Below are 24,708 nucleotides of genomic sequence, written 5' to 3'. Positions count from 1 at the left end.
AGCGCTGGTAGAGAGCAGGGGAGGAGCCGGACCCTAGCTGCATATTGATTGTCTCAATAGCTGCCTTTTTGTTAAGGAAACACCCGGAGAGGTAAATATAAAATTCCTTTCAACACTGGTTTGACTTGTATTGCAAGAAGATACGTGTCTTAAAATGCTTTTAACGTCCTAGCCTGAACTTTCTTTTTCATATGAAGAGAGCTTGAAGTTAGTGTGCCATTGCATTGCGAAAACTGTAACCAGTCATTCCTCGCACAAGACAACTTACACGACACCATAAAACCACGAAGTCTGCCAGTGTTGCGCGGTTATTTGCGCAAAAGATCTCGTTATCTCTCGTTATTGCTCGCATTTCTTCCCGCTCAGTGTCTGGTACGGAAACTATCTTTGATGAGAGTGAGGTGAAACGAAATGGGGTCGCCCAGCTGTTCGTGTTGCTCAACTTGGAAAAGTTGCAGTGTGACACCTCTACATTGTGTCTCCTCTCAGGGACCACACCTACCACCAGGACTACGCTATCTGTGTGCGCCATATGTCCATCTCAAACTTTATATTGCACGAGGATATGCTTTAAAATATACTCCGAGAGTCAGCATTTATTTTCCCCATTGGACACTGTTCGTGTCTGGTTTCTCTGCAGGTCTATTTTCTCCGGAACACCTTGGATATTTAATTTCAGTGATATGAATATGAACCCTGCATGCAGAAATACACCAGAGGCGGTCAGGGTGCTTACTCATAGCACAAACACCGGACCTCACACACCCACAGGCAGTAGTTAGTTACAACCAGCATGTGTTTAAGCAGTCTGAGTCTCTCAGTGTGTCGTGAGAGGGAAACCACTGGCAGACACTCATCAGCAGAAAAGCAGAAATGTCACACAAACTGAACTGACGTTTGTAGTGGTTTCAAACTCCTTGTGTGACTTCTGCTAAACTAATGTGACCCCTCATCTCTGTCTTTACTGCATGTTTCCTCTTATAGCTGCATCTCAAATTGCATAATAACAACTAACAATAACATAATATGTATGTAACCTTTTTCCTCCTTTAGTGAAGGCACCAGATGACTGTTATCAGGCTGGTTGCATATGGCTTTGAAGTTATTTCAGTACACGCCTGTGACATAGCACACACACTATGTTATGGTTTTAGTTCAAGCATATATTTTGATTGAGTTATTTCACTCCCTCATCTATTTGAATCAGCCCCCGCAGGGTCTTGAATATGCTTCTGTATTGTAATTCAGCTCCGTGTTGTTAGACTGTAGCTGCTGGTGAAAAAAGCCTGGAGGCTTTTCCTCATGTGTCTCAACATGCAGTCAACTGCTTGTCATTTCTCATAGATGTCACTACCTGCACTGACGTGGAGGATATGTGTGTGTGTGCATGTGTGTGTGTGTGTGTGTGTGTGTGAAAGGGGGTAAATTAAATATTCATTATAGCCAGATTGAACTCACGTGGAGCAGAGTGTGCCCCCATAACACGAAATGGTTGGGATGTTATACTTTGTTGTTGGTTACAGTAATGATGGCCACATATTTTCTTTAATAACGAAATGAAAACGCCATATACAGTAAATGTTTGCAGTCTGCAGGGATAGCAGCATTTCAGTGTAACGTGTGTTGTACTATAGTTATGGGGTCTGCAGTAATAGTTGCAGGTACAGTAATAATAGTAGAAGCAGCTGTAGAGGTAGTAGTCGTACTTTTAGCACTAGTCCATTTTTCATGGACATCCTTGGACTAGTGGGGTGACATCTTTATTTCGCATGAATAATTTACTTTTTATTTTTCAGGTTACAGTGTAATATTCATGACACACAGCACAAACTGTTCCTTATGTATGAAGAAACATGGTCTGTTGACACACGTTTAAGTATTTCTTGTCTCATAGAAAACAATTGAAGTGAAGAACTTTCTATGAAACAGAATTTAACCTAAAGTCAAAGATGTCTATGTGCACCCTTACGTTCAGGCAGACTACTATTTTCTACAGAGACAGACTGACATTTTTGTCAAAGTTAGTTGTTTGCAGTGTTATGTTTTATGTGAAAAGTTGCAGAAATGGTAGAAATAGTTTTAGATGTTAAAGTGGTAGTAGGAGTCATAGCTCGAGCACTATAGCTAGCAGTACTAGCTGTAGCTGTAGTAGCCTAGTAGCAGTAATAATAATTGTAGGACTCTTCCTAGTGGTAGTAGTACTTGTAGTACTACCTATACTAGTTGCATTTATAGTAGAAGTAATAGAATATTCTTTTAGTGCTAATAAGAGTATCTTAATTTTGGTATGAATGGCAAAGCAATACTTTTTGTGATACCTTATTTTAAAGAATAAAAGTACAAGCAGCCGTACAAGAATGTCACCTAAATAAACTAGTCTGAAACTGGCAGAATTATGATTAAAATCAGAAACTGTCTGATCAAAAAATAAGTAAAGAGGAGTACAATTCTGGCCAGACATTCAATGCTAGCTTAAACTGTTTTCGATACTCGATGCTACGACACATCTCGGTCAGTAACAAAAAAAGTATTGCCTTTTGTAGAGTAGTAGTAATACTATGTAATACTATTAGCGGTAGCAAAAGTGTCTGTAGTAGTGGTTTTAGTTATAACACTAGTAGGAATGGGAGTAGAAACAGTTTTATATTTAAGTCATAGCACTAGCAATGGCAGTTGTAGCATTGCTAGCTAGCTGCTGGCTGTAGTTCTACCCTTGCTAGCAGCAGTAGTCGTGGAAACCGCAGTTAAAGCATTAAATCTTACACAGTTTCTTATACTAAAACAAGTCTGTAAAACTCAGCAACAGACTAGGAAACCTGTTGTTGTAGCTACAGTTCATGTTCTGTTCTCTGGCTCTGCGAGCAGGAACATTTCTCAGTCAGTGAGCTGGGATGTTTCTAATGGGTGTGGTTCACAGTAGAAGCCAGAGCAGTGGAAACTGAAACAGGGCTTCTTCTTCTTCTTCTTCTTCTTCTTCTTCTTCTTCGTTTTCTGAGGCAATGAGAGCCAAACTCTTTTCAGCGTCTGTTGTGACTGACAGCCCGAGTCTTGAAACAGGAAGAGTGTTTGGATAGCGGAGAGTTGAGATAGTAAAAAAGAGACAGCGCTGAAAGAGATGTTAAAAATAAACCGGCCTTTTATGTTCATGTGTTTCTCTGTGTTAGAAAGGAGTAGAGAGATAAGATAGGCGAACTGAGATGAACTGTTCACGAAGCTCCAGTTCTGTCAAGAGTTTCAGTGGCAGTAATGACAGTTTACACTTCCTCCTCTGCTTAATTAAAGAGTTGGGAGAGAGCTTTTGCTTGTTGTCGGCCTCCTGCTGCCTTCATTGTGCATCAAGATTCACACAAAACCACACCTTCTGTTCTGTCTGCTCATAAACACGCCACACAGAGCCGCCACCCACTGCTTTGTTAATACAACTGTGTCATTAAACATTGACTTTAATACGTTTCTGACCGACACATTCAGCAGCACACAGTAAAAGTAGCACCGATATGCCTATTGTGACTAATCCCTTTGCTATGCATAGCGGGCATGTGTGTATACGGTTGACTGAAAAGGAAAAGGTAGGGCTCATTTGCCTTTTAAAGCCTGTATGTGTGTATAGAGGGCGTATACAGCTGCTGCTTTTGTCTGTGTCGCATGCACAGGTACAGAGCAACGTATGGACTTGCATCACTGCATGCTTTCTCTATAGTACCTAATTTTTCACTTCTTCTTTTTTAGGTTTTAGCTGCTGGTGGGACACAGAAGGACTAAAACCCTGCCCTCCTGCTGGCATCAGGACAAAAAAAATAGCAACTGTGATTGGTAGCTCACTGGGACAAGATCTGCCTTGGCCGTGAGGAGGACATCCCTCTCCAGAGCCTGTAAAGCTTCTGCCTTTTGTGCTCCTATGCTTGTGATTGTTATTGCATTCGAAGCTACAGCAGAACCACAAGTACCACAACCAAGCAGCAGCCTGGTCTCATCAATATTTAATAGCTTCTTAATGGCCACTGATGTTTCATTCTGATTTATGATTGAGTCTTGAAGTCATTTCCACCTTATATCAGATTTACATCAGCACTGCCGCAGTGCTTTACTTCAAAACTGTATCTACACACACAGTAGCCTCTTTAATTATTGACACGTCTTTATGTCTTATTGTAGTTCCACACAAACATCCAACAGAGAGTGACAGTTGACCCCACAAGCTCAGGATGGAGGAGCGCATTTATGCTACAGGCATGGCCGCCAAGCTGAGGAACCAGTGGGATCGCGATGAAGGTCTGGGACAGAACCACAAAGCGGTGAAGTTTCTTGGTCAGGACTTTGAGCGTCTGAGAGCCCAGTGCCTCCAGAGCGGGAGGCTGTTTGAGGATAGTTTGTTCGCTTGCGCTACATCGTCTCTGGGATTCGACGAACTCGGCCCGAGATCCTCCAAGACCCAAGGAGTCCGCTGGATGAGGCCCACGGTGAGACTTTTGCTGAAGATGTGTCTTTGCTGGGATATTATTATTAATTCTGACTTTTGAGAGTATTTTATAGCCAAATTATTACAAATCATATGCATACTTGATACATACTTAATGTTAAAGTCCTATTTGCAAAGCACACCTCATGGTTTTACATTTTAAAACACATTTTCCAGGCAGCTAGCTACTGGGTTCAACTCATGTTGATATGGTATAATACTCAACTTGCAGACACTAAACACACCCATCAAAATGATCATTTTGTCATCTTCATTTTTTCGTCAAAGTTGCATTTCCTTTGGTACCACAGCAACCTCTACCAGTTGGTGTGTGTGCTGTTGGGAAACTCCAACATCTGACAACTGAGAGACCAAACTGCAACCTTTTTTATGCAAAAAGCATGCATTATAGTCTGTGATTACAACAATATAGTGCGTGTGGCACTTGAACCCAGCACCTGGAATACCTAAAAACAAGCCGTAATTTAATTTCAAACCTTCATATTAAAGTAACTTTTGTGTAGCACTGACATGTAGATACATTTGGACAACAGCCATGAAATAATGTAATAATGGATGTATGTGATTTTAAGGATGTGGGTAAGTATGGTCCTTTGACTTTGTTTGGGAGAAATCTGTGAAGGAATCTTTCCTCACAGACTTGAATTTCATCTGTTCCTTGGCAACTAAACTTTCTGTCAGGAATGATGGCTATATATGCTTTTAATGCTCCAGTCAGGAGTTCTGTTTGCTCCAGTTTAGCCAGTTTGCAAGAGTCTCAGAGAGGCAGAGACCGTCTTAACATCTTTCTCTTCTTCCTGCTGTTTATCCTTCCACATCCTTTCCTGCTTGTCTGTCTCTGCGTTTCTTCCCCCTTCAGTCTCTCTTCACTGCTCACTACATTATAAATACACCAGGGTGCTCCTTGTCGCCGAATATAACACCAGAGAGCAAAGTGGGGCTGTCTTCATTAGGTGTTATCACGGCAGCCCTGAAGACGGCACACTCTCGTTACTGTTCGATTTGCGCATGCCGTGTCAGGTCGCTGTTGTCAGCCCTGTAACAGAGCAGCGAGACGAGTCGTGATCTTGAAAGCTCTCGGGGTCGTGATCATCAGCGTGACTGCAGCCTCTTAGCTCCTCTGGCAGCTTCCATTTGAGTGTGTGAGAGCCACGGTGTGCTTGTGTGTAGACCACTGCGTGTGCATGTGTGTTAACGTGTGTGTCTAATGCTTCCCGGGGTCTTGTCTCTCCAAAAAGTCTGATGTTTTATAATGCATGTGCCTGTACTGCACCACAGGATCTGTAATATTCACGTTGCACAAGAGGGTTCATGGTATTCACATTTCCCTCCAAAATCTGTGATCTGTGTGAGCCTGAAAAGGAGAATTTTAAGCCCGTGTGTGTGATGGTTAATGTTTCTGTGAATTCAACCGTGTGCCTGGTGGTTTGTGTGCAGCTGAGTGTGTGTTTGTGGGGCACGAGGATAAATGGAATATTTCTTTTTATAGCTTCATGTGGGGTTTCTCACGCTCAACAAGCTGTGTAGAAGATGGTCTATGAGGCAGGCCGATACTGGGATACGAGGCGTGAACAAGAAACACTAGAATGCAACGTTGTTTTTCCTGAAATGTTTATTATGTGATCTCTGCGAGTCCTCAAATATTCTGGTGTTCATTTTAGCCGTGCATTTTTTAAAGGAGCAGCTTCACATTTGGAGAAATATACTTGATATTCAGTTTACTACTACGACTAAGAAAACTAGCAAATATTCACATTTTCTAGCGGTGCTAGATTCAGCTTTGTACTTGTTTGCTGATCAGTTTTGCGCAGAACAGAGATAGCTTTGGGATGCTAGCTTAGCACAAATACTAGAAACAAGCACACAGAGCTAGCCTAGCTACGTCAAAAGCTGAAAAAAGAAAATACTTCGTTGAACAACTTTAAAACTCGCATGAAAGTGCTGCATGTGTGAAAGTGGCTAGCTTTCGCGGATATGAATAACACGATGACTTGACAAGAATTTCTGTAGGTACCACTGCGAGGACTGCTTCTAAAACCACAATGTCTTGTCACATTTTTAAACACACATTTGAAATAAAATCCAAATGGGAAGGCTTGGCAGATGCGCTTGGCTAGCTGCTTCACCTTTGCTGGATAAAACAGACCAACTGCATCCTATAGACATTTATTTGAGGCTTCTTTGAACAGTTTAAATACATTCTAGTGTCAGAAAACAATGTGAAAGGATTTTCTGGACAATGTGGAGGTTTTCAACAGCATTTTGACTTGTTGAAACCTGCATAAACCCTGTATTGTGTCATTTCTACTCTTTGCACAAGTCAACAGCATGAGAAACATGTTTGTAAAATGGGTACCCAAACGCAAGCACTCATTTGTTTTGTTCATGTGTTTGTGTGCATTTGACAGGAGTTCTGCAAGCGGCCCGAGTTCATCGTGGATGGAGCTACTCGCACAGACATCTGTCAGGGAGCTCTGGGTGAGTCCAGCCGGGAGAGTTCCCAACTGCTTCACTGTTACTACTGCGTGAGTCAGCTATTAGAGGAGAAGAGAGGGGAGCAGAGAAATAGCTTCGATTCAATCAGGTTGAAAGACAAAGTGAGAAATGCTGGCAGAAGCCAAAAGAAACTGGGTGACTGGAGGCTTGTCAAACTGGGAGAGTGTGGATGGAGGCTTTTCTCTCCCTCCAGAACCACAGACAACATGTCATTGAGTAAAATACTAAGCCTTCATTTATTTGATATGTCAGAGTAGTAATATTAAATTATAAATCTTAATAATAATATTAATAATGGCTGGATTCCCAGTTAGCTGCTTCAGTTTCATGGTCCTGGTATCTTGGACACCTTTTCCTGCTATAATAATTCAAAATGTCTGCTGTGAGACGAGATCAAAAACAGATGTAACTGTGTATATAAAAGAAATAGTTCGACATTTTGGAAATTATGCATCTGTTTTTTGTTGAGAGGTAGATGAGTAGATTTGTAGCACGAAGACAAGACAAGAGAAGGTTAGCTTAGCATACAGCTAACCTGGTTGTGTTCAAAGGGTAAACAATCCACCAGCACCTCCAACTTACAACTTAAAAAAACAAAAAAACGAGCGATCAAAGTCAGCAGGGCAAACTGAATGAGGATGTGAGTGACAGATGTTGATGGACAGTCTGAAGGAGAGTTAACAGTCACTGTACCAGTAACAGTTTGTTGCCTTAGATGTTTCTTGGTCGACACAGAGCTTCATTTATAATTTATGCTTTGTTTCTCTGCCTCACATCTGTGAACAAGGCCAGCCTTCCTCTGTTTGAGTAGGAAGTGACATCGCTCATCTCAGAGTGAAATACTTTACCCCCCCCCCACACACACACACACACACACTCTCAGAGGAGCAGCAAAACAATAACCCCAAAAATGTTGAGCCAGAAAACATAGTGCTTCACTTTGTCATACAGCCAAATACGTGAGAAGTCTTTATCAGTCGCATGGGGTTATCTGTTGGCAACCCACCAGCTGCTATCGGGGGCTGTTTATAGATTATACGATAGATAAGGAAGTAAATATGACATAAAAGCGGCACAGCCTGTGCTTTGTCCTTGAATTGCTTTTGGTATAGAGGTGCAGCAGTATTGTGGATCACTAACCAGCATTAATAGATGTAACAATAGCTAAAAATGAAACAGAAAGTCAAGAGTCGTGACCTTAGTTCAATCAAAAAGCACCGATATAAAGAAGAGAATAGATCATCAATCAAAATGTTAAACTACTCCCATAAAAGAGCAGCTATTGCTACACTTTTGTAACTGAGCCCCAGCAGGTCAGATAACACAACAAAGACCACTGTTTCTGTTTTTGACGAGATTATCTAGATGACATACCAGAGCCTGGATGTGTGGTGATACAGGAAAAGAAAGATACTACTAGAGAAACTTCTACAACAGCTATTGTGTGATTCCCACTAACAACATCAGTGACTTATTGTGGAGCTGTGGCCCCTCTCTCAAGTCCAGTGGAACAAGTGCCGCTCCCATTTCCCAGAGAGCAAGCCTTGTTCAAACAGAGTTGCCATTACTGAGCTGTTAATGGGTGAATTCCAGTTTTATGTGAGCGTCTTCCCACTGAGTGCATTCAAGTTTCATCTCAGCGGCATGAATGAATTAGACCTTTATGATAATAAGCATTTGACTTCATGTAGGGGTGAAGGAGAGGAATGATGATGGTGATGATGATCTGTTTTATTTGGATTTAGTGTTTAATTTTTTTTTAAAGAAATGTTGGTAACACAACTCTGTGTGTGTCCACAGGGGACTGCTGGCTTCTGGCAGCCATCGCCTCGCTGACCTTAAACGACAACCTCCTCCACCGAGTGGTTCCTCACGGCCAGAGCTTCGGGCAGGGATATGCTGGCATCTTTCACTTTCAGGTGACAACAGCTCCACTTCCTGCATTTACATGTATATTTCTGAGGGTAGAAACACAAACACACCACCGACACCTCCTCCCTCCCACTTTAAGCAGATCAATGTAGGAGCTGGGTGGAGGTTTAGACGGACATTTGGATTCAGTCGTGGGAAAGGAATAGGAGCCAGCAGTTCTGTACCAGCCCACTTTATTTGGTGTGTCTCTGCCGCAGCGCTTCCTGTTGTGTAATTTCCTGGTAGGTGCACCACTTGTTGCACCACTGTTAGACTGAAATCAAAAGCAGGTTGTTTCCCTTTGTTTGAAACCAAAAGTAGAAAAGTTTATTTTGATGCATTTTTGCACGTAGTTCTGTTTGACTTCACACTGATCCATTACAAGCAAACTGATGTCAAGTTCAGCTGCCAAAATACAGCCAGAGAGTTTTTCTTTTAAGCAGAAATGGTGCTGCTGTGAGAGATGTTATTGATCTCTGGCTGTGGTTAGATGTGACATGATGTCATTTCTGTTTTGAGCTACAGGAAGATTCCAGATAGTATTAGTTTCAGAAAATGATTTATAGATTGTTTGATAATGAAAATAATCAGTAGTTGTAGTCCTAATGGGAAGTTTGTTACTCAACCGTAACTTATTCTGTCTCTCTCCAAAATGTCCCAGCAAGACTGAGGGTTTAAAACAGCAATTCTTTCTTTCGTAATCTGCTCTTTTCACCTGTTAAACCCCACTGAGTCATCAAAGATAACTGACCTCAGATCCACACCCAGTCAGTCAGTCAGGCAACAAACGTTACCTGGGTGGATTTGTGTGATTTAAGCACACTCTCCTAAAGTGACCAACACCCATTTCCCCGTCTGATGGTTTTAACTGTAGCTCAGTATCACCTCTCACGCCTGAAGGACCAGTCCTGCCGCTTTGTGACTTAAATACAAAATGTGCGTTCTATCAGTTCTATATCTGTGGTGCGACCCTCTGTCAGAGTTTATCAGCTGAACTTTGCTTTGTACACAAAACCAAATACTCCAGAAAAACACACGGACGCACACTCAAAACCACAGGCAGCTTGGAGACCGTAGCTGCTGCACACTGGAGCAGCGACTGAGGCGATCATAAACCCGTTAATGCTGCAGTCAGTGAGCAGGTGAACAGCACATGCATTCACTACAATAGGAGATAGGGAAATCTTGCAGCAGTGGTTTATAATTCAATTTGAATGTAGTGTATTTTACAACCAAAATGGATGCAATTTTCATTTTTAATTATCTAATTTTGCTTAGTCAAAATCTGGCCCTGTGTTATGCTGAAATGTTGCTGCTAGCAGAAGCTTACGGGAGCTCTGACTGCAATGTGCGGCTACTTTTCTGTTGTGTTGTCGTTGATTTGTTTGGTATCCAGCGCCGGTCCCACTGAGGTTACAACTGATCTTTGTAGTTCATGTGTAAAGGTTAGATTATTGATTATACACTGTTGAAATAACTATATTTGCCTTTAGTGATGGCAGTCAGCCCAGCTCTTTGCTATTGAAATATAAAACAAACGTTTTGATAAAATGCTGCAGCAGGTCAAATCTCCACTTGTTCATTGCTTCAGTTCTTGACGCTGTACTTCTAAAACTAATGAACAAACTCCTGTCAGCCTTATCTGTACTTTGAGATTAATGCTAATGTAACCCACTTACGTGCTAAAAGTTTGCCTGTAATTAGGCGTGGCAATGCTGATGAAGCGTTTGAGGTGTCCTTTTTTCAGGCCAAACTTTACATTTTAGTGGAAAGGACTTGATCCCAGAATTTGGTGCATCTGGTGTGCATTACAGTCTCACAGGGCCTCTAGTGTGGCTATTTACTTTATTTATTTTAAGAATTTACCTGTTGCTTTTTCCTAAAGCAGCTTAAATAATTCGGCATGTGACTATGCAAGACACAGCAGTGCTAAGAAATGAGACGCCTGCAACGATTTAAACCTCAGAGAAGGGCATGTTAGACTGCAGTAAGTCAGTTAGTTAATGACTTCAGGAAGGGCTGTGGAGGAGTCCTGTGTCTGTCCTGTGATCCCACATGCCTCACTATCTGTGTGTCTGAGTGTGTCTGTGTGCGAGCGCTCACTCCTCTGATCTAACACGAGCATGTCTCCGGTGCTTCCATCAGTCTTGAACCCCAAAATGTGTTGCTAAGCAGCCCCTCAGGTTCCTCTTATGTTCTGCCAAAACAGCTGGAGATTAATATTTGATTATTTTTGTAGGACTCTTTATAAGTAAGAAGCAAACACAGGAAAAACCTTCAGTCAGTAATAATTTTCCACCATCTCGTCCTGCTTTGTCACAGAGCACTTTGAGTCGGATGCCCTCTTTGATGCAGTGAGCACTGTGCCAACCAGACTGTCAGCCCGCCAAGTGTTGACAAGGGAGACAGAGAATGAGAGACATAAAAAGGAAGCGAAACAGGGAGCAGAGGGGAAGCTCTCACACATCAAAAACACGCACGACGTGCATAGGAACCGACCTACAATGTAGGTCATGCACATGCACACAAAGATCCTGAATCACTTATGCCAGCCCGACTGCTCAGTCATGGAAGCTGTTGCACCAGAAACAGGCTGACAAATCAAATTGGCTGCTGTCAGCCGCCAGCAGTTGCACATACTGCGCACACACACACACACACACACACACACACACACACGCAGGTTAGGTTAAAGCAGAGTAGGGAAATCCATCCATCAAACCCTGAAGACAAAGATTCGAGTGTCTTGGTAAATGTCCACTTTTCTGAAGACACTGAAATCCTTTCAGCTCTGGGGCTGCTGCGCTGACTCATCTGGTATCGAAGGATTAATACATAACATCTCTCTCTCACACACACACACACACGCACTCACGCACACACACACAAACACAGCTGCCATGTACACATGTGTGCAAAGGCTGGTGACTCAATTACAGAGAAGTCAGCCAAGGGAAAGCAGAATATTTGGCCTGTTTTTCACTGATTGTTTCCAGAAACGCTGTGTTCATTCTAACATTGTTGAATATAGTCGTTCTCTATACATACATATATATATATATATATATATATATATATATATATATATATATATATATATACTGTATATATACATATATAGACACACTTGCTCTGTATGCTAGAATGAGTGTAAGTAATACTTTAATATGTTCTAAAGGCATGTAAATGTGTTTAATGTATATGCATGAAAGCTAAATGGCTCATGAATACATATGGCTGCTTTCCATTTTAATAAGGAGTTGCCCTACTTTCATTGTCTGTATGGGGTTTGTTTTTATCCTCTCTTCTTGGTGTTTGTATCACAGCCAATGACTGTTCTTATGCTTGCTTGTTTCCATTACTTGCAGTTTCTCCTTTTCCTTTTCTGTTCGAGCATGTTTTCCACTCTCTCCGTTCGCCTTTTGTGTGTGCTGTTGAGTCTCCAGGGCTTCCCCTTTGTATCAGTTTGGATCCTTTAAGCCTCTGGATAAATTACCCAGACCTGGATGAGTCATCCCAAAATGTAATTATGAGTGCTGGCAGTGGGAATCTTAATTGAAGTGGGAAAGAAAAGGGATGGGGTCTGTGCGAACGAGCAAGGCAGGCAAACAAAAGGAGGAAGAATGAATTATAAACTAGGCAATCTCAGTCGGAAACAAATGAAACCGTTAACTGGGGCAGAATCCTTTATCATATTCCGATTATAGCACACGTTTCACACAGAAAGTCTGAACATTTTGTTGAACTGTATGAAGGATTTCTCAAGCTTTAAAGACTGGGCAACTGCAAGTCACGACACCGATGTGGCAAGAGTTCGTTTCCCTCAGTGAGGCTGGGTGTTGCTCCCACATCGCTGTGAGATAAACGCTCAGCAGTGTCAGAGTGAAAGAGTCAAATGAAGAAGTTGTGTGTGCCTGCATGTTTGCCAGGGGCAAGCGTGTGTGTGTGTGTGTGTGTGTAGTCTCCAGTCAGCCGCATTGTGACACCGCTCCTCCCGGAGGTGGATGCAGCTCTGCAGGGCATGCGGAATCCATCCATCCATCCATACATCCATCTTCCTGCTGTAAAACACATTGCAGTGAACACACATGCTGACATGAAGTGCAGTCACAGATACATGCACACACGCTCCAGCTGTGGCCTTTTATTTGCTAAATGACAATGCTGCGGCTTCCCTCCCCCTCGTTCTCCGTCCTACAAATTGATTTGCGTTGACAAAGAAATATCTCTTTCGCGACACGGTGTTATTATACTGTGACCTCTTCTTTTTGCCTGAGATTACTACAAAAATGTGAGACTTGTAGACAACAAGTGCATTTCTAACTGAGTCTTCTAACTGATTGTACAAACTCTCTTTAAACACGTTTGCTGACAGAAAAGCTGCATGGAAAGCTAAAAGACAGGACTTAACGCCTCACACTGTCTACATCAGGTCATTATCCAGATAACATCATCCGCTCTGAAGACTAATTTAAAATATCTCAGACTTTGGGTGTCAAAAAAATGACGTAGATGCATGTCACATTTCCAGAATGTAATTTACACCTTGATGCATCTCAAATGCTTTGGTTCAGGTGTGATTTCTCTCTTTCTCCTAACTAGAGATTTCGCAGATTTCTCTGAGAAATGTCCTTGGTGCTTTTTTTTTTAACACATACATATTTTATTATTCTGGTATGCATCACAGTTTTATTGTTGACTCTGGTCAGTTTTGACCACATTGTAGTTGTAGTTGTAGTGACAGTATGTGATGTCCTGAGGTTTTTGTTTTATGTGAGAAAATATGTTAGAATGGCAATAAAGTATTGAATAACTTGAATCTTCCAAACTCTCAGTTATGCTCAGGTGGAGCACTGAGGGCACGTCAGCTGTAAAGTTTCCCAAATGTCAAGCATGTTGTTTTTGGTTGCGTTGCTTGGGAACAACAACAGAAACTCTGACACTTTGACTTCAGCCTATTTTGACCCTTTTTGAACCAGTTCAGCTTATAAATGGCATCTTTTCCTACGTGGTGTTGGTCTCTTCTGCTCCCTGCTGGCCAACAGGCACACAGCCATTGATCTTCATCTTTCAATCTCTGAAAACATTGCCGAGAGATTCACCCTGCCCTCATTTACCTCAGCTCACCTGCTGCATAGCAAAGCCTTGTTTTGCCTCCTGATTCATCATCTTGTCTGACAGATTGAACTCACTTTAGGTTCTCTCATTTTCTCTGGGATTGAGAATTGATTACCTCCGCTCTGGGTAAGGGCGAGGCGGTGTCACAGCTACTTTGGCTTGTAAACCAATGATTTGCTTGCAGGACTAGTTTGGAGATATTTAAATGATCGGTGAGGGTGCTGGAAAGAAGCAGTAGAGTTTAATGCTGCCCATTTAGTCTCCTTCAGGGTTGAAACACAAAAGCAGGCTGAGGACTACAGCATTTCTCAAATGTCTAAAACATGATAAGTTGCAGATAGTTTGTCTTCATTGTCGTTTTCCTGTATTTCAAACTAATGAGCTGTGAGCCGGCTGCATGATAAATTAGGCAGCACCAGAAATGAGACAGGGCTGATTGATCTGAGATCAGTGGTGGAAAGTAACTAGTACATTTACTCAAGTACAATTTTGAGGTACGATACAAAACACAAGGCACAACACCCAACACGACAATGCAAAAATGTGTTTAGATTTATGCGCACCATGAATCTAAATAAAACCAAATACAGAATATCTCTTGTCAGTTTGATGGATGACCAGCTCCCTTCCTGCTGATAATATCTTGTAACCTTCCTCACATACTGAATATCTTATTCGTAGTTTGTGCATCTTAGTAATCTGTCAGGTGAGTTGTAATATTGGTGTTTTTGTCTGTCATGCAGTTCTGGCAGTTTGGCGAGTGGGTGGAGGTGGTGATCGATGACCGGCTGCCAGTGAAGGACGGGAAGCTGCTGTTCGTCCACTCTGCAGAGGGAACTGAGTTCTGGAGCGCACTGCTGGAAAAGGCCTACGCCAAGTAAGACTGACAGACAGACAGACAGAGTTGAGATGTTAATGAACTTTTCAGAATGTCCACATTCAAATCATTTTTATTCATGACTTATAATAATAATCAGCAGATAATCTCCATGTTGGAAGCTTTATTTTTGTGCCTTAAAGTGATCACGTGGATTATGCGTTTTACCACTGTGAGGTTAAAGTGAATGTTCTGTTCTGTTTATTCCAGTTAGCGGCTCGTGTTTATGTTGAATCCACCTTGATGTTGTGCAAATTTGAATACATTTGTATGAGGTGTAATTCCTAAACTGTACAAAGACGCCTATGGTTCAAATCTCCAAACTGAATGTAGGAAGTCTGTGTTTTAGGACACTTGGAGCGCTTAGAGAGCTATTAAGACTGCAGCTGCTCCAGTGGACAGATGTGGTCTCTGTTGGAAATGTGGTTAGCTGTAACAGTGAATAATGTGAAAACACAGCTTTGTTGAAGTCAAGTGTGTCTGCCAGAGAGGAAACAGGAAGAGTGTGAGGTAAAAGTGAGATTTATGCATTGTTACACTTTCACTGTTTGTCTGCAGGTACACATTCATATAAGGTGGTGTAGCTGCAGAGCAGTGAGAGTTTCATCTGGCAGAGAGAACATACCGTACCCTTACTCTGAAGTCTTCTGACTGCATAGTTTATATATAAACATTGTCATTAATATCTATGCAGTCGTTAGTTCTGTGTTAGGCCTCCATTTAAGGCCTGCTCATATACCTAATAATTCTCTCTGAACGGTTTTGAATCCTCATTAATCTCTCCTTGTGTCTCAGGTTGAGCGGCTGCTATGAGGCTCTGTCAGGCGGCAGCACGTCAGAGGGCTTTGAGGACTTTACAGGCGGCGTGACGGAGATGTACGACCTGAAGAAAGCCCCCTCTGACCTCTTCAGCATCATCAGCCGGGCCATAGACAGAGGGTCACTGCTGGGCTGCTCCATAGACGTCAGTACTGCAACGTTCATGCATCCTTTGACCCAAGCAAATGGGAAATCAACTCAGATTTTGTCACAGATTGTTGCTTAACATAGAAACACAGGACTCTCCCGGACAAAGGAACAATCATATAGGTTTATGTTCAATTATTTCAACCTTGTTTCTGAGAAATCATGTTCTATCCGTCATTTTGGCATGGCGGACTGCTCTAAATACTACAATTCCCATGAGTTGGTGCGGTTGCCGAGTTGTTGCCTGAGTACAATCCAATCCACAGAGTTGTTGCAGCGGCATAGTCGCTGAATTCAAGCAAAGTTGTCCCCAAAATTAAAAGTGAAGTGATTTAAGCTGCAGATAATAAAATCAGTTGTGTAATCAGAACTATAAACTAAACAATACATCGAGAAAATACATTCATTATCAGAAAATAGGAAGTTGCATTGCTTTAACACTTGGTGAACGGTAAAATGTGGGGTTTTTGATCTGGGAGGTCACCAGGAGAGGGCAGTGAAGATATGGAAACCTGCGGTAAAAGAGGTGGAGCTGGCTGGAGTTCTCTGTAATTCTCAAGGACACTTTGGTGAAGCGGATGTTTGCAGACAGAGGGGACTGAACTCTGTCTGTCTGTCTTGTCGAAGGTCATTTTCTGTAATCAGTGTGCCTCCCTGTGCTGCTCAGTTTGGGTCGGAAGACCAGCCAATCTCGCTTATCTGGTAACTAAACATACAAGAAGACAAATACCGAAGAGTCGAAGAGCTTTCTGCACCAGAAATGAAGAAATAGTAAAATATTCAGATTAACAGCAACAAACGAAGGAGTTTCATTTTTACTGTTTAAATGAATAACATTGCATTCACAGTTTTTGCATTTATTGTTTTAGATGTGACCAAGTGCAAATAGTTTCATTAAAGAAAAATAATGGTATGCATGTCAGTCATGTTTCCCATTTGTTATGCTAATACAGTGATTTAGAGCATTGCGTAAATCTCTCAGCAGTCTTTGAATGTCGTCACGTCCGCAGCTCGACTGCAACGCGTCTGTGTTTGTATTAGTTAAAGCAACAAGTGACGCTAATGGAGCTGTCACTCTGCCCCAGTTTGCTGATGTTAGTGAATGAGCCGTGTTGTGACGGTGACTGTGACCTCTGTTTCACTCCGTTCTGTCATCCTCAGATCACCAGCTCGGTAGACATGGAGGCCGTCACATTCAAGAAGCTGGTGAAGGGACACGCCTACTCTGTGACCGGTGTGGACGAGGTGAGCAGTGATGAAACGAAGACTAAATACATGATGAGTCAACATAAAGTCTTTATAAGCCCAGTGTGACAAAAGGAGTGGATAATCAAGATGGATAATTCATTTGGGATAACTTCATTTTTAGTTTATTTAATACTTCTATTTGATGTTTATTTGACCAGGAAGATTCAAATCTCTTTTCAGACGGATCCAAAATGGCAGCACAGTTATTTCGGATCCAACTATTTCAGAAATATGAAGTGTAAGAAAAGGAGGAAAACATAAAATCACTGGTCATGACTATTTCATGAAACTTGAAATTAAACCCTTATCTACTGAAAGGAAACTTTATGAAAGGATTTGGGGAAATATGGACCAGGAGAGCTCAAAAACTGATCTGATCCACAATTTATCAGCCAAAACAAAAGCTGGACATAAAAACAATTCCATTTGCCCCTTTCAGCTCTCATAGGTTAAAGTGTCTGTAATTAATACGGTATTTGCAAATATCACAAGGTGCTAACGTTACCTGCTGTCAGTTTGTAAGCAGCCTCAGTGGTATAAAATCAAAGTTCATACGTTTAGTTCACTTTTAGCAGCAGTTAGATCCAAACTACAGTGCAAGTGTTGCATTTTTACTTAAATAACTATAGATTGAAGCCCAGGGTGTCGTGCTGTGTTCTCCAACAGAAATCACTGTTCTGCAGCATCTTCCTCTGTAACAGCGAACTCTGATGTCATTGTCACATGATTAAGGAAGACCAGCTGACACCGGAACATTATTGTGATCGGTGTTTTCCCGTTTTATAACAGATGTTCGTTTGATTCAAATGGGATGGGCTGATTTCTCCATCTATGATGGTTTGTTTTACTGTAACTATTCATTTCACACTAACGTACAGTAGATACACATGACTGTGTGCAGTGAAACCTGCTGCGCAACTTAACAAGTTAAGCAGTGAAGCGTGAATGTCAAGGGGTGTTTCTTCTTCGCCCTCAGGTGGTGTACAGAGGAAGCATGACCAAGCTGGTTCGCATCAGGAACCCCTGGGGGGAAGTGGAATGGACCGGAGCCTGGAGCGACAAGTAAGATTTTACTTTAGACTTACTCCACTACAACTGTGGTGAGATTAGTCCCCAAAGCCATTACCACACTCTCATCCCAGTAAGAAAACCAGGGGGGGAAGGGGGTTTACTGGGCTGCTCAGCCGTCCTCAGCTTGGAGAGTGGAGAAATGGGTGGGATTACATAAAATCACTATAGTTATGAAAGAAAACATACCAGACCAGACATTTTTTTTTCCCATTACAACATTGTGGCACAGTTTTCAACACTTCACACAGCATGAAACTTTGAATGTCAGTGCAAAGAATGTTCAAGATACAAAACCAGCTACATAACTTCAATAACTAATGTCAAGTAACATGAAGGTTTTTCTAAAAAGAAACTCTGTGAATTTACAGTACAAATGAGAAGAAATGCCAAAAAGCAACATTTTCTAATGATTTCACCTTAAAAGAGAGTAAAAGTCCCAGTAAAGCTGCACAGGCTGACACTCTCTGCAGTTGGTTTCAGGGTGGAAAAACAAAACCAACACCTGTCATTTTCTTTTCTTTGTGAAATCCTCAGCTCCAGAGAGTGGGACAATGTGGATCGCTCCATCAGAAGTCGGCTACAAAACCGCAGCGAGGACGGTGAATTCTGGTGAGTCTTTTTGTACATGTGGACTCTCATCATTACTTTTCTTTCCCTGTGTATCGATGTGTACCAATTATAGGAATATATCTGTATGTTTTATGTCATCTTTTTATTTCTGATGGCTATTTACATCAGTTTTCTTTCATTTTGAGTCAACGGAGCTGTAAATATGATCGGATACCTCCAAGACACTATTAGACTTAATGGTGGTCCTAATGGTGTATCTGTGTCCGTCGCTCAGGATGTCGTTCAGTGACTTCCTGCGCGAGTTCTCCCGTCTGGAGCTCTGCAACCTGACGGCCGACGCCCTGCAGAACAGCCAGCTGAAGAAGTGGAGCTCCTCGCTCTATCAGGGAGAGTGGAGGAGAGGCAGCACTGCTGGAGGCTGCAGGAACTACCCAGGTATGAAGTGAAGAAACTGAAGGTGTAAATGAAAGGAGAGAAAAGGAGGATTTTCCCCTGAACACTCCCGTAATTTCCTTTTCTTTGTACATTTATGAGGTTAATTCTTCTTTTAAGAGTTTCTCCTACTTCAATTTTAGGATGACATGATGGTGTTAAACTCTGTTCCAAAGACACTGAATCCAGCTTTTACTTCTGGACATTTTTTGGGGATAAAAAAGTGTAAAAAAAACAAAGAAACAAGGAGTTGTAGAAGGAGGGAGGGAGGATTTGGGTGAATCTACTAAAGGAATGTGAACCAGTGACTCCCATTTACACAGTAACTAACTTAACAATGGCCTGTTTTAAAATACATTTTGGAAATGCCCCCTCATGACTGAAGACATGCACGGAATTGGAGTCTGATTTCTCAAACACAAATTGTGTTCTTATTTTCTATACTGCTGATAAAAAATATACACAACTACTGAAACATTAACAGTCTCTTCAGCTGCGATGAGACCTTTATCGGTGTTCATCGCTCATAAAAGTGTCTTTCAGTATTTAATATAAGATACAGTTGCATATCTATTTAACCTGATTACTGAATACCAAATTAAAGCTAAAAGAAAAAGAAACCATGTGACTTTGTCAACTCTTCTTCCCAGCAACCTTTTGGCTGAACCCTCAGTTCAAGATTGTGCTGCAGCACCCGGACACTCCCAGCCAATCAGACTGCAGCTTCCTGGTTGGCCTCATGCAGAAAGACCGCAGGAAGAAACGGCGGGAGGGCAAAGACATGGAGACCATCGGGTTTGCCGTCTATGAGGTCAGCTGCAGTCCAACAAGCGCTGCTTGTAAAACTTAATATTGAAAGTAAAGTTTATACGCCGTCGCTGATTCCAGGACGTGCAGTGCGTCAAATGACTTCAGCCTGATCCCGTCCATCATGGATCAATCTAATCTCTCTCTCTCTCTCTCTCTGTCTCTCTCTGTCTCTCTACCCTTTACAGGTTCCAAATGAGGTATGTGTTTTACTTCTTTCCACTTTTCTGTTGTGATTCAAGAATGTCAAATGCTATCCAGACATCGTGAAATGCAAACGTAATGGGATTTAAAACATTTAACTTAGAAGAGTTATGACTCTCTCCCCTCTCAGTTTTCGGGCAGGTCGGGGGTCCACCTGAAGCGAGATTTTTTCCTCACCCACGCCTCCAGCGCTCGTTCAGAGCTCTTCATCAACCTGAGGGAGGTCAGCTCGAGGTTGCGTCTGCCAGCCGGGGAATACATCATCGTCCCCTCCACGTTCGAGCCGCACAAAGAGGCCGACTTTGTCCTCAGGGTTTTCTCTGAGAAGCCTGCCAATTCCGAGTGAGTGGCTAGAAGAGTGTGAGTGTGGATCTGGGAGCCAAATTTGATAAAATTCTTGGTGAAGTGTTCGCCGTGCATAAATGTAATGGTTGTATGTGCAGTTGAGGATGAAATATCTAAAATAAGCCAAAGTAAGAACAAATGTTCATAAATATTTATAAGGATAATTTGTCAGGAAGAATCCTGTTTGAAAAACTAATTATGATGAAAGAAACTATACATTTTAAAATAAGCAACTAAGCAACATGATTTCTTCTTCCAATGTCAGGGAGCTTGATGACGACGTTATAGCGACTCTTCCGACAGAGGTGAGAGGATGAAACACGACAGCTCACCACTAATGACGTGTGGAAAGAAACCAAATGTGTGCTGAAAAAACGAGACTGTTTGTGTTTCAGACCGAGCTAGACGAGAGCCAGATCGATGCAGGCTTCAAGAGTCTCTTCAGACAGCTGGCGGGGCCGGTAAGTTGAGCAGCAGCTCGGAGGAATGCTTCATGGTTTACACAGTCACATCTCAATTATTTGACCGTCTCTGTTTGCACCAACAGGACATGGAGATCAGCATCACAGAGCTGCAAACCATTTTGAACAGGATCATCAGCAAACGTTAGTGACAGCAGTAACCACTCTCGACTGTGCAGTGGAATTACAAGCTTGTGTTTCCATAACAGTATGGAATTAAAAATGTCTCTGTTTGTCTCTCTGTCTCATGCTAACAGATAAAGACCTGAAGACAGACGGCTTCACAAAAGAAGCTTGTCGCAGTATGATAAGCCTCATGGATGTATCCTTGAAATATAAAATATCAGTTCAGCTTTTCTTTTGTCTTGTTCTTAAAAAAAAGTATTCTGTGGTCGTTCTCGTTGATCAGAAGAAAGTCACTGTTGTGCCTTAACTTCCCGGCTCAGACGGACGGCAGCGGAAAGCTGGGCCTGACAGAGTTCCACGTTCTCTGGGAAAAGATTAAACGATACCTGGTGAGATGAAACACTGGTGGATCAGACGGAGTCAGGCTAAATAGTATTGATTCTGCTTCAGGGTACTTGCGTCAGCCTGTTGTTTATTTTGGTGTCTGGCCAGTGGACTGTTTTTTTTTTTCATCTTCTTGTTTGCTGTCTAAATACTTGTTTCTTTCTGTTCTTCATTTTCTGTTTCTCCTCTTTCTGTCTGTTATTTCCTTCCTTCTCCATCTGTTCGTGTCACCGTGACTATAGACTATATTCAGGGAGTTTGACGTGGACAAATCGGGCACCATGAGCTCCTATGAGATGAGGATGGCTCTTAAATCTGCAGGTACTGGTCCTTTTTGTTTCTATACAAGAAAAAGGAAAGAGAAACACAACAGTCAGAGGCATTTTCACTCTTCTTTGCACATTTAGAGAGTGGTCCCTGCTGGGTTATGGGTCGAACATCTTTTTCTCACACTTTCGTTTACTGTTTTGTTCCTCTTGTGGTCTCTCCTTCAGGTTTCACGCTGACCAACCATTTGTTCCAGCTGATCATCCTGCGCTACACGGAGGCCGACATGTCTGTCGACTTTGACAACTTTGTCACCTGTCTGGTCAGACTGGAGACCATGCACAGTGAGTCCCATTACTGCACAACTTCGGTGTCTTTAAAGGAACAGTTCGCCTGCTTTTCAGCCCATTTCAGTCGCAACATCGCCGTTTGTACAATCAATGTGTTTTGTTTAAAAAAGGCCAACGTGAAAGGTCACACTGCGTATTTGTTTCTGTCTCTGCAGAAACCTTTCAGACCATGGACAAAAATAACTCAAAATCCATAACCCTCAACTTCTGTCAGGTATGACCACACACACATTTACATGAACAGAAAAGCTACCATATACCCAAACAATGTATTTGCTTTTCATACAGATTTCATCTACTTTTGTACTTTTCTCACATTGTTTTGGACATTTACTGTGATTTATTCATAATTAGCTCTCCCTAATTCACATGCTTTGTGTCCTACAGTGGATTACCCTGACCATGTTTGCCTAGAGAAGAGTGGACTCCTCTGTAACTGTTGCATCCGGCTGCAGCTCCAGGCCCCAGTATGTGTTGTGTCAGAAGTGCCTTCTTTTCTGCTCCAGCTCTTCCTCTCCTCCACGCCGCTCGCTGCTGAGGCCCTCTGATGCTAAAAGACTGTAAATTCATCACCTATATTGGTGAACATGTGCCAATCCTATATTTGTCGCCTGTTTTGCCAACAGAAGGAAGCTCACTTCTCATAGCGTGGCAGTCGACTCTGCAGTAGCACTGACTGGGAGCTAGGCTAGGCAGAAATAAACATAAACATGAAATAAACATATTCATTACATTTCAGTGGGTGGAGGCAAAAAAGTCCCATGTTTTAGAAGCGATATGTAGCTTGCATGGTTGAAAAAAAAGCCATAAGTTACCTCCTTAGCCTAGCTGTCATTCATGTTTAAAGAAATGCTAACTTGTTGCTACGAGGTCTTAAAAGACCAAACCTGACCTATAAGAAAGTAGATGAATAAGTAGTCAAATGAATTGATAAGTTGACTGATAAATGCAAAAAGAAATTGAAGGGAAAAATGTGTATTAATTCTGCATTTACTATCATCTCAGGAGTTAGCTTAGCAGCAGTTAGCTGTCCATCAGCATATTTTCAACAGAATTCCTGAGCTGGGTTTACCTGACGTGCATTCATTTTTCTTTTTCCTAAAAAGTCTGGTTTGGTTCTCCATATCGGCTGAGGTATAGCCCGCCAAGTAAGCTAAGCTAAGCTAAAAGGTGTTTTTTGTTCATGTTCCATGTTTGCTTTACTCAAGTTGCCAAATAGCTAACTTTCACGTTTCACTGTAACTCAACCAATATGATTATTTTTGCTCCATAAAAACACAGTTTTTTTCCGCAGCCTTCAGGGTGGTCGAGTAGGAAATTTTAAGTCAATTAGCAGTTTCATTTTTAATGGTGTTTTTATCGGGATATGGCTATCAATGATTACTCACTGATGATCACTCGCACTAGGCTGGAAGGGATACGTCTGCATGGCTACATTTATCTGCATTTATCTGTGACTATTTTTACCATTAATTGACAAGTGAAAAACATCCTGTGGCGAGTCCACCAAGAGTTAATGTACTTGAGGACAACCTGACAATCTGTAAAAGGCTCCGCTCAGAGTTTGGAGTTGAGCCTGCTGTCAGTTATCACAACCTCAGTGCCGGATGTGGTCGATGTGGAGAGCTGTTGAGTGTGCCAGCTTGTTCTCCAGCCTACTCTTTAATGCCCTTCATTCAACGCATATGAATGTGCATAATATGTATCTCTACTATCTCGGCCTTTCTGGCACTTTCTGTTTACATCTTGTGCCGAACTTTGCTTTCACCTCAGCGTCAAGGGTCCACTCATGAAGCTTTGCTGGGCCGCCGCAGTGCAGAGACAATGGTGGCGTGCTGTATCATAGAGAATGTGTTGAGTTATATTTCTTTAAAACTAATCGTGCTTATTATTATGCATGGCACTTTTTACTGACTTTTGCAAAATATTAAGTAGTGGTTTAAAAAAAAAAAGGGATGTATCAGCCTTGTTTGATTTAGCCTTTCAAAGGGAACAAGAACACGTCAGTACTTTAGGTGAAGGTAAGAAGTTATGCAAGATGGATGGATATGTTGTATGCATGCCGTGTGAAATGTGATATATTGTCTGCCTGCCTACTTTCTGTTCAACCAGGGGAGCAAGTGTTTTATCTGAAAAGTTGTATTCCAAAATAACATGTCACTTTTTTGGGGGCAAAAAAAAAGACTTAAAAGCCTTTTAAGTATGGAGGATGTAAATGTCACAATGTTCTTATCAAGCAGAGAGTTGACCTGCAAGTGTTTCAAATACCAAAATTTGTTTGTTGTCAAATTTGTTTTCCTCCAGTTTTTGTCTTTTTTGTAAATGGAGGAACTGAATTTGAAACATTTAGTCAAAAAGTAACAGCAAAGCCCTCCGACAATGCCAGCATTCTCGTCTTCGGTTTTTGCAGCGTAATGCTTATGTAACATTACCAGATGTTTACATTCTGGGCCCCTTTGGACCCATTCATCATGCAATACAATGATTTACTGTGTAGCGCCGCTGTAAACCATCTATACACACTTTGAAAATAAACATGTTGAGGTTTTCGTGAGTCTCTGAAGTTGTATTTGCTTTGAATATATAAATCAAAAT

The 24,708-nt window shown here is 41.8% G+C and overlaps 1 protein-coding gene across 1 annotated transcript; it reads left to right on the top strand.

The window, feature by feature from the left end:
- The first annotated feature begins 3,752 nt into the window (after positions 1-3,752).
- On the top strand, positions 3,753-24,662 carry capn1 (calpain 1). Its single transcript, XM_070929993.1, has 22 exons — positions 3,753-3,872; positions 4,156-4,460; positions 6,889-6,958; positions 8,777-8,895; positions 14,749-14,882; positions 15,678-15,846; positions 17,010-17,093; positions 18,073-18,158; positions 18,702-18,776; positions 19,012-19,172; positions 19,820-19,980; positions 20,165-20,176; positions 20,311-20,522; positions 20,791-20,830; positions 20,921-20,986; positions 21,073-21,130; positions 21,244-21,308; positions 21,433-21,501; positions 21,739-21,817; positions 21,991-22,107; positions 22,269-22,327; positions 22,501-24,662. The coding sequence occupies exons 2-22, from the start codon at positions 4,206-4,208 to the stop codon at positions 22,525-22,527; spliced, it is 2,118 nt and encodes a 705-aa protein (XP_070786094.1). The 5' UTR covers positions 3,753-3,872; positions 4,156-4,205; the 3' UTR covers positions 22,528-24,662.
- Positions 24,663-24,708: the final 46 nt, after the last annotated feature.

The sequence above is a fragment of the Enoplosus armatus genome, chromosome 23 (genome assembly GCF_043641665.1).
Source record: "Enoplosus armatus isolate fEnoArm2 chromosome 23, fEnoArm2.hap1, whole genome shotgun sequence".
NCBI lineage: Eukaryota > Metazoa > Chordata > Actinopteri > Centrarchiformes > Enoplosidae > Enoplosus > Enoplosus armatus.
Note: the sequence above shows the minus strand (reverse complement) of the source record. Positions and strands in the feature narration are given on the sequence as shown.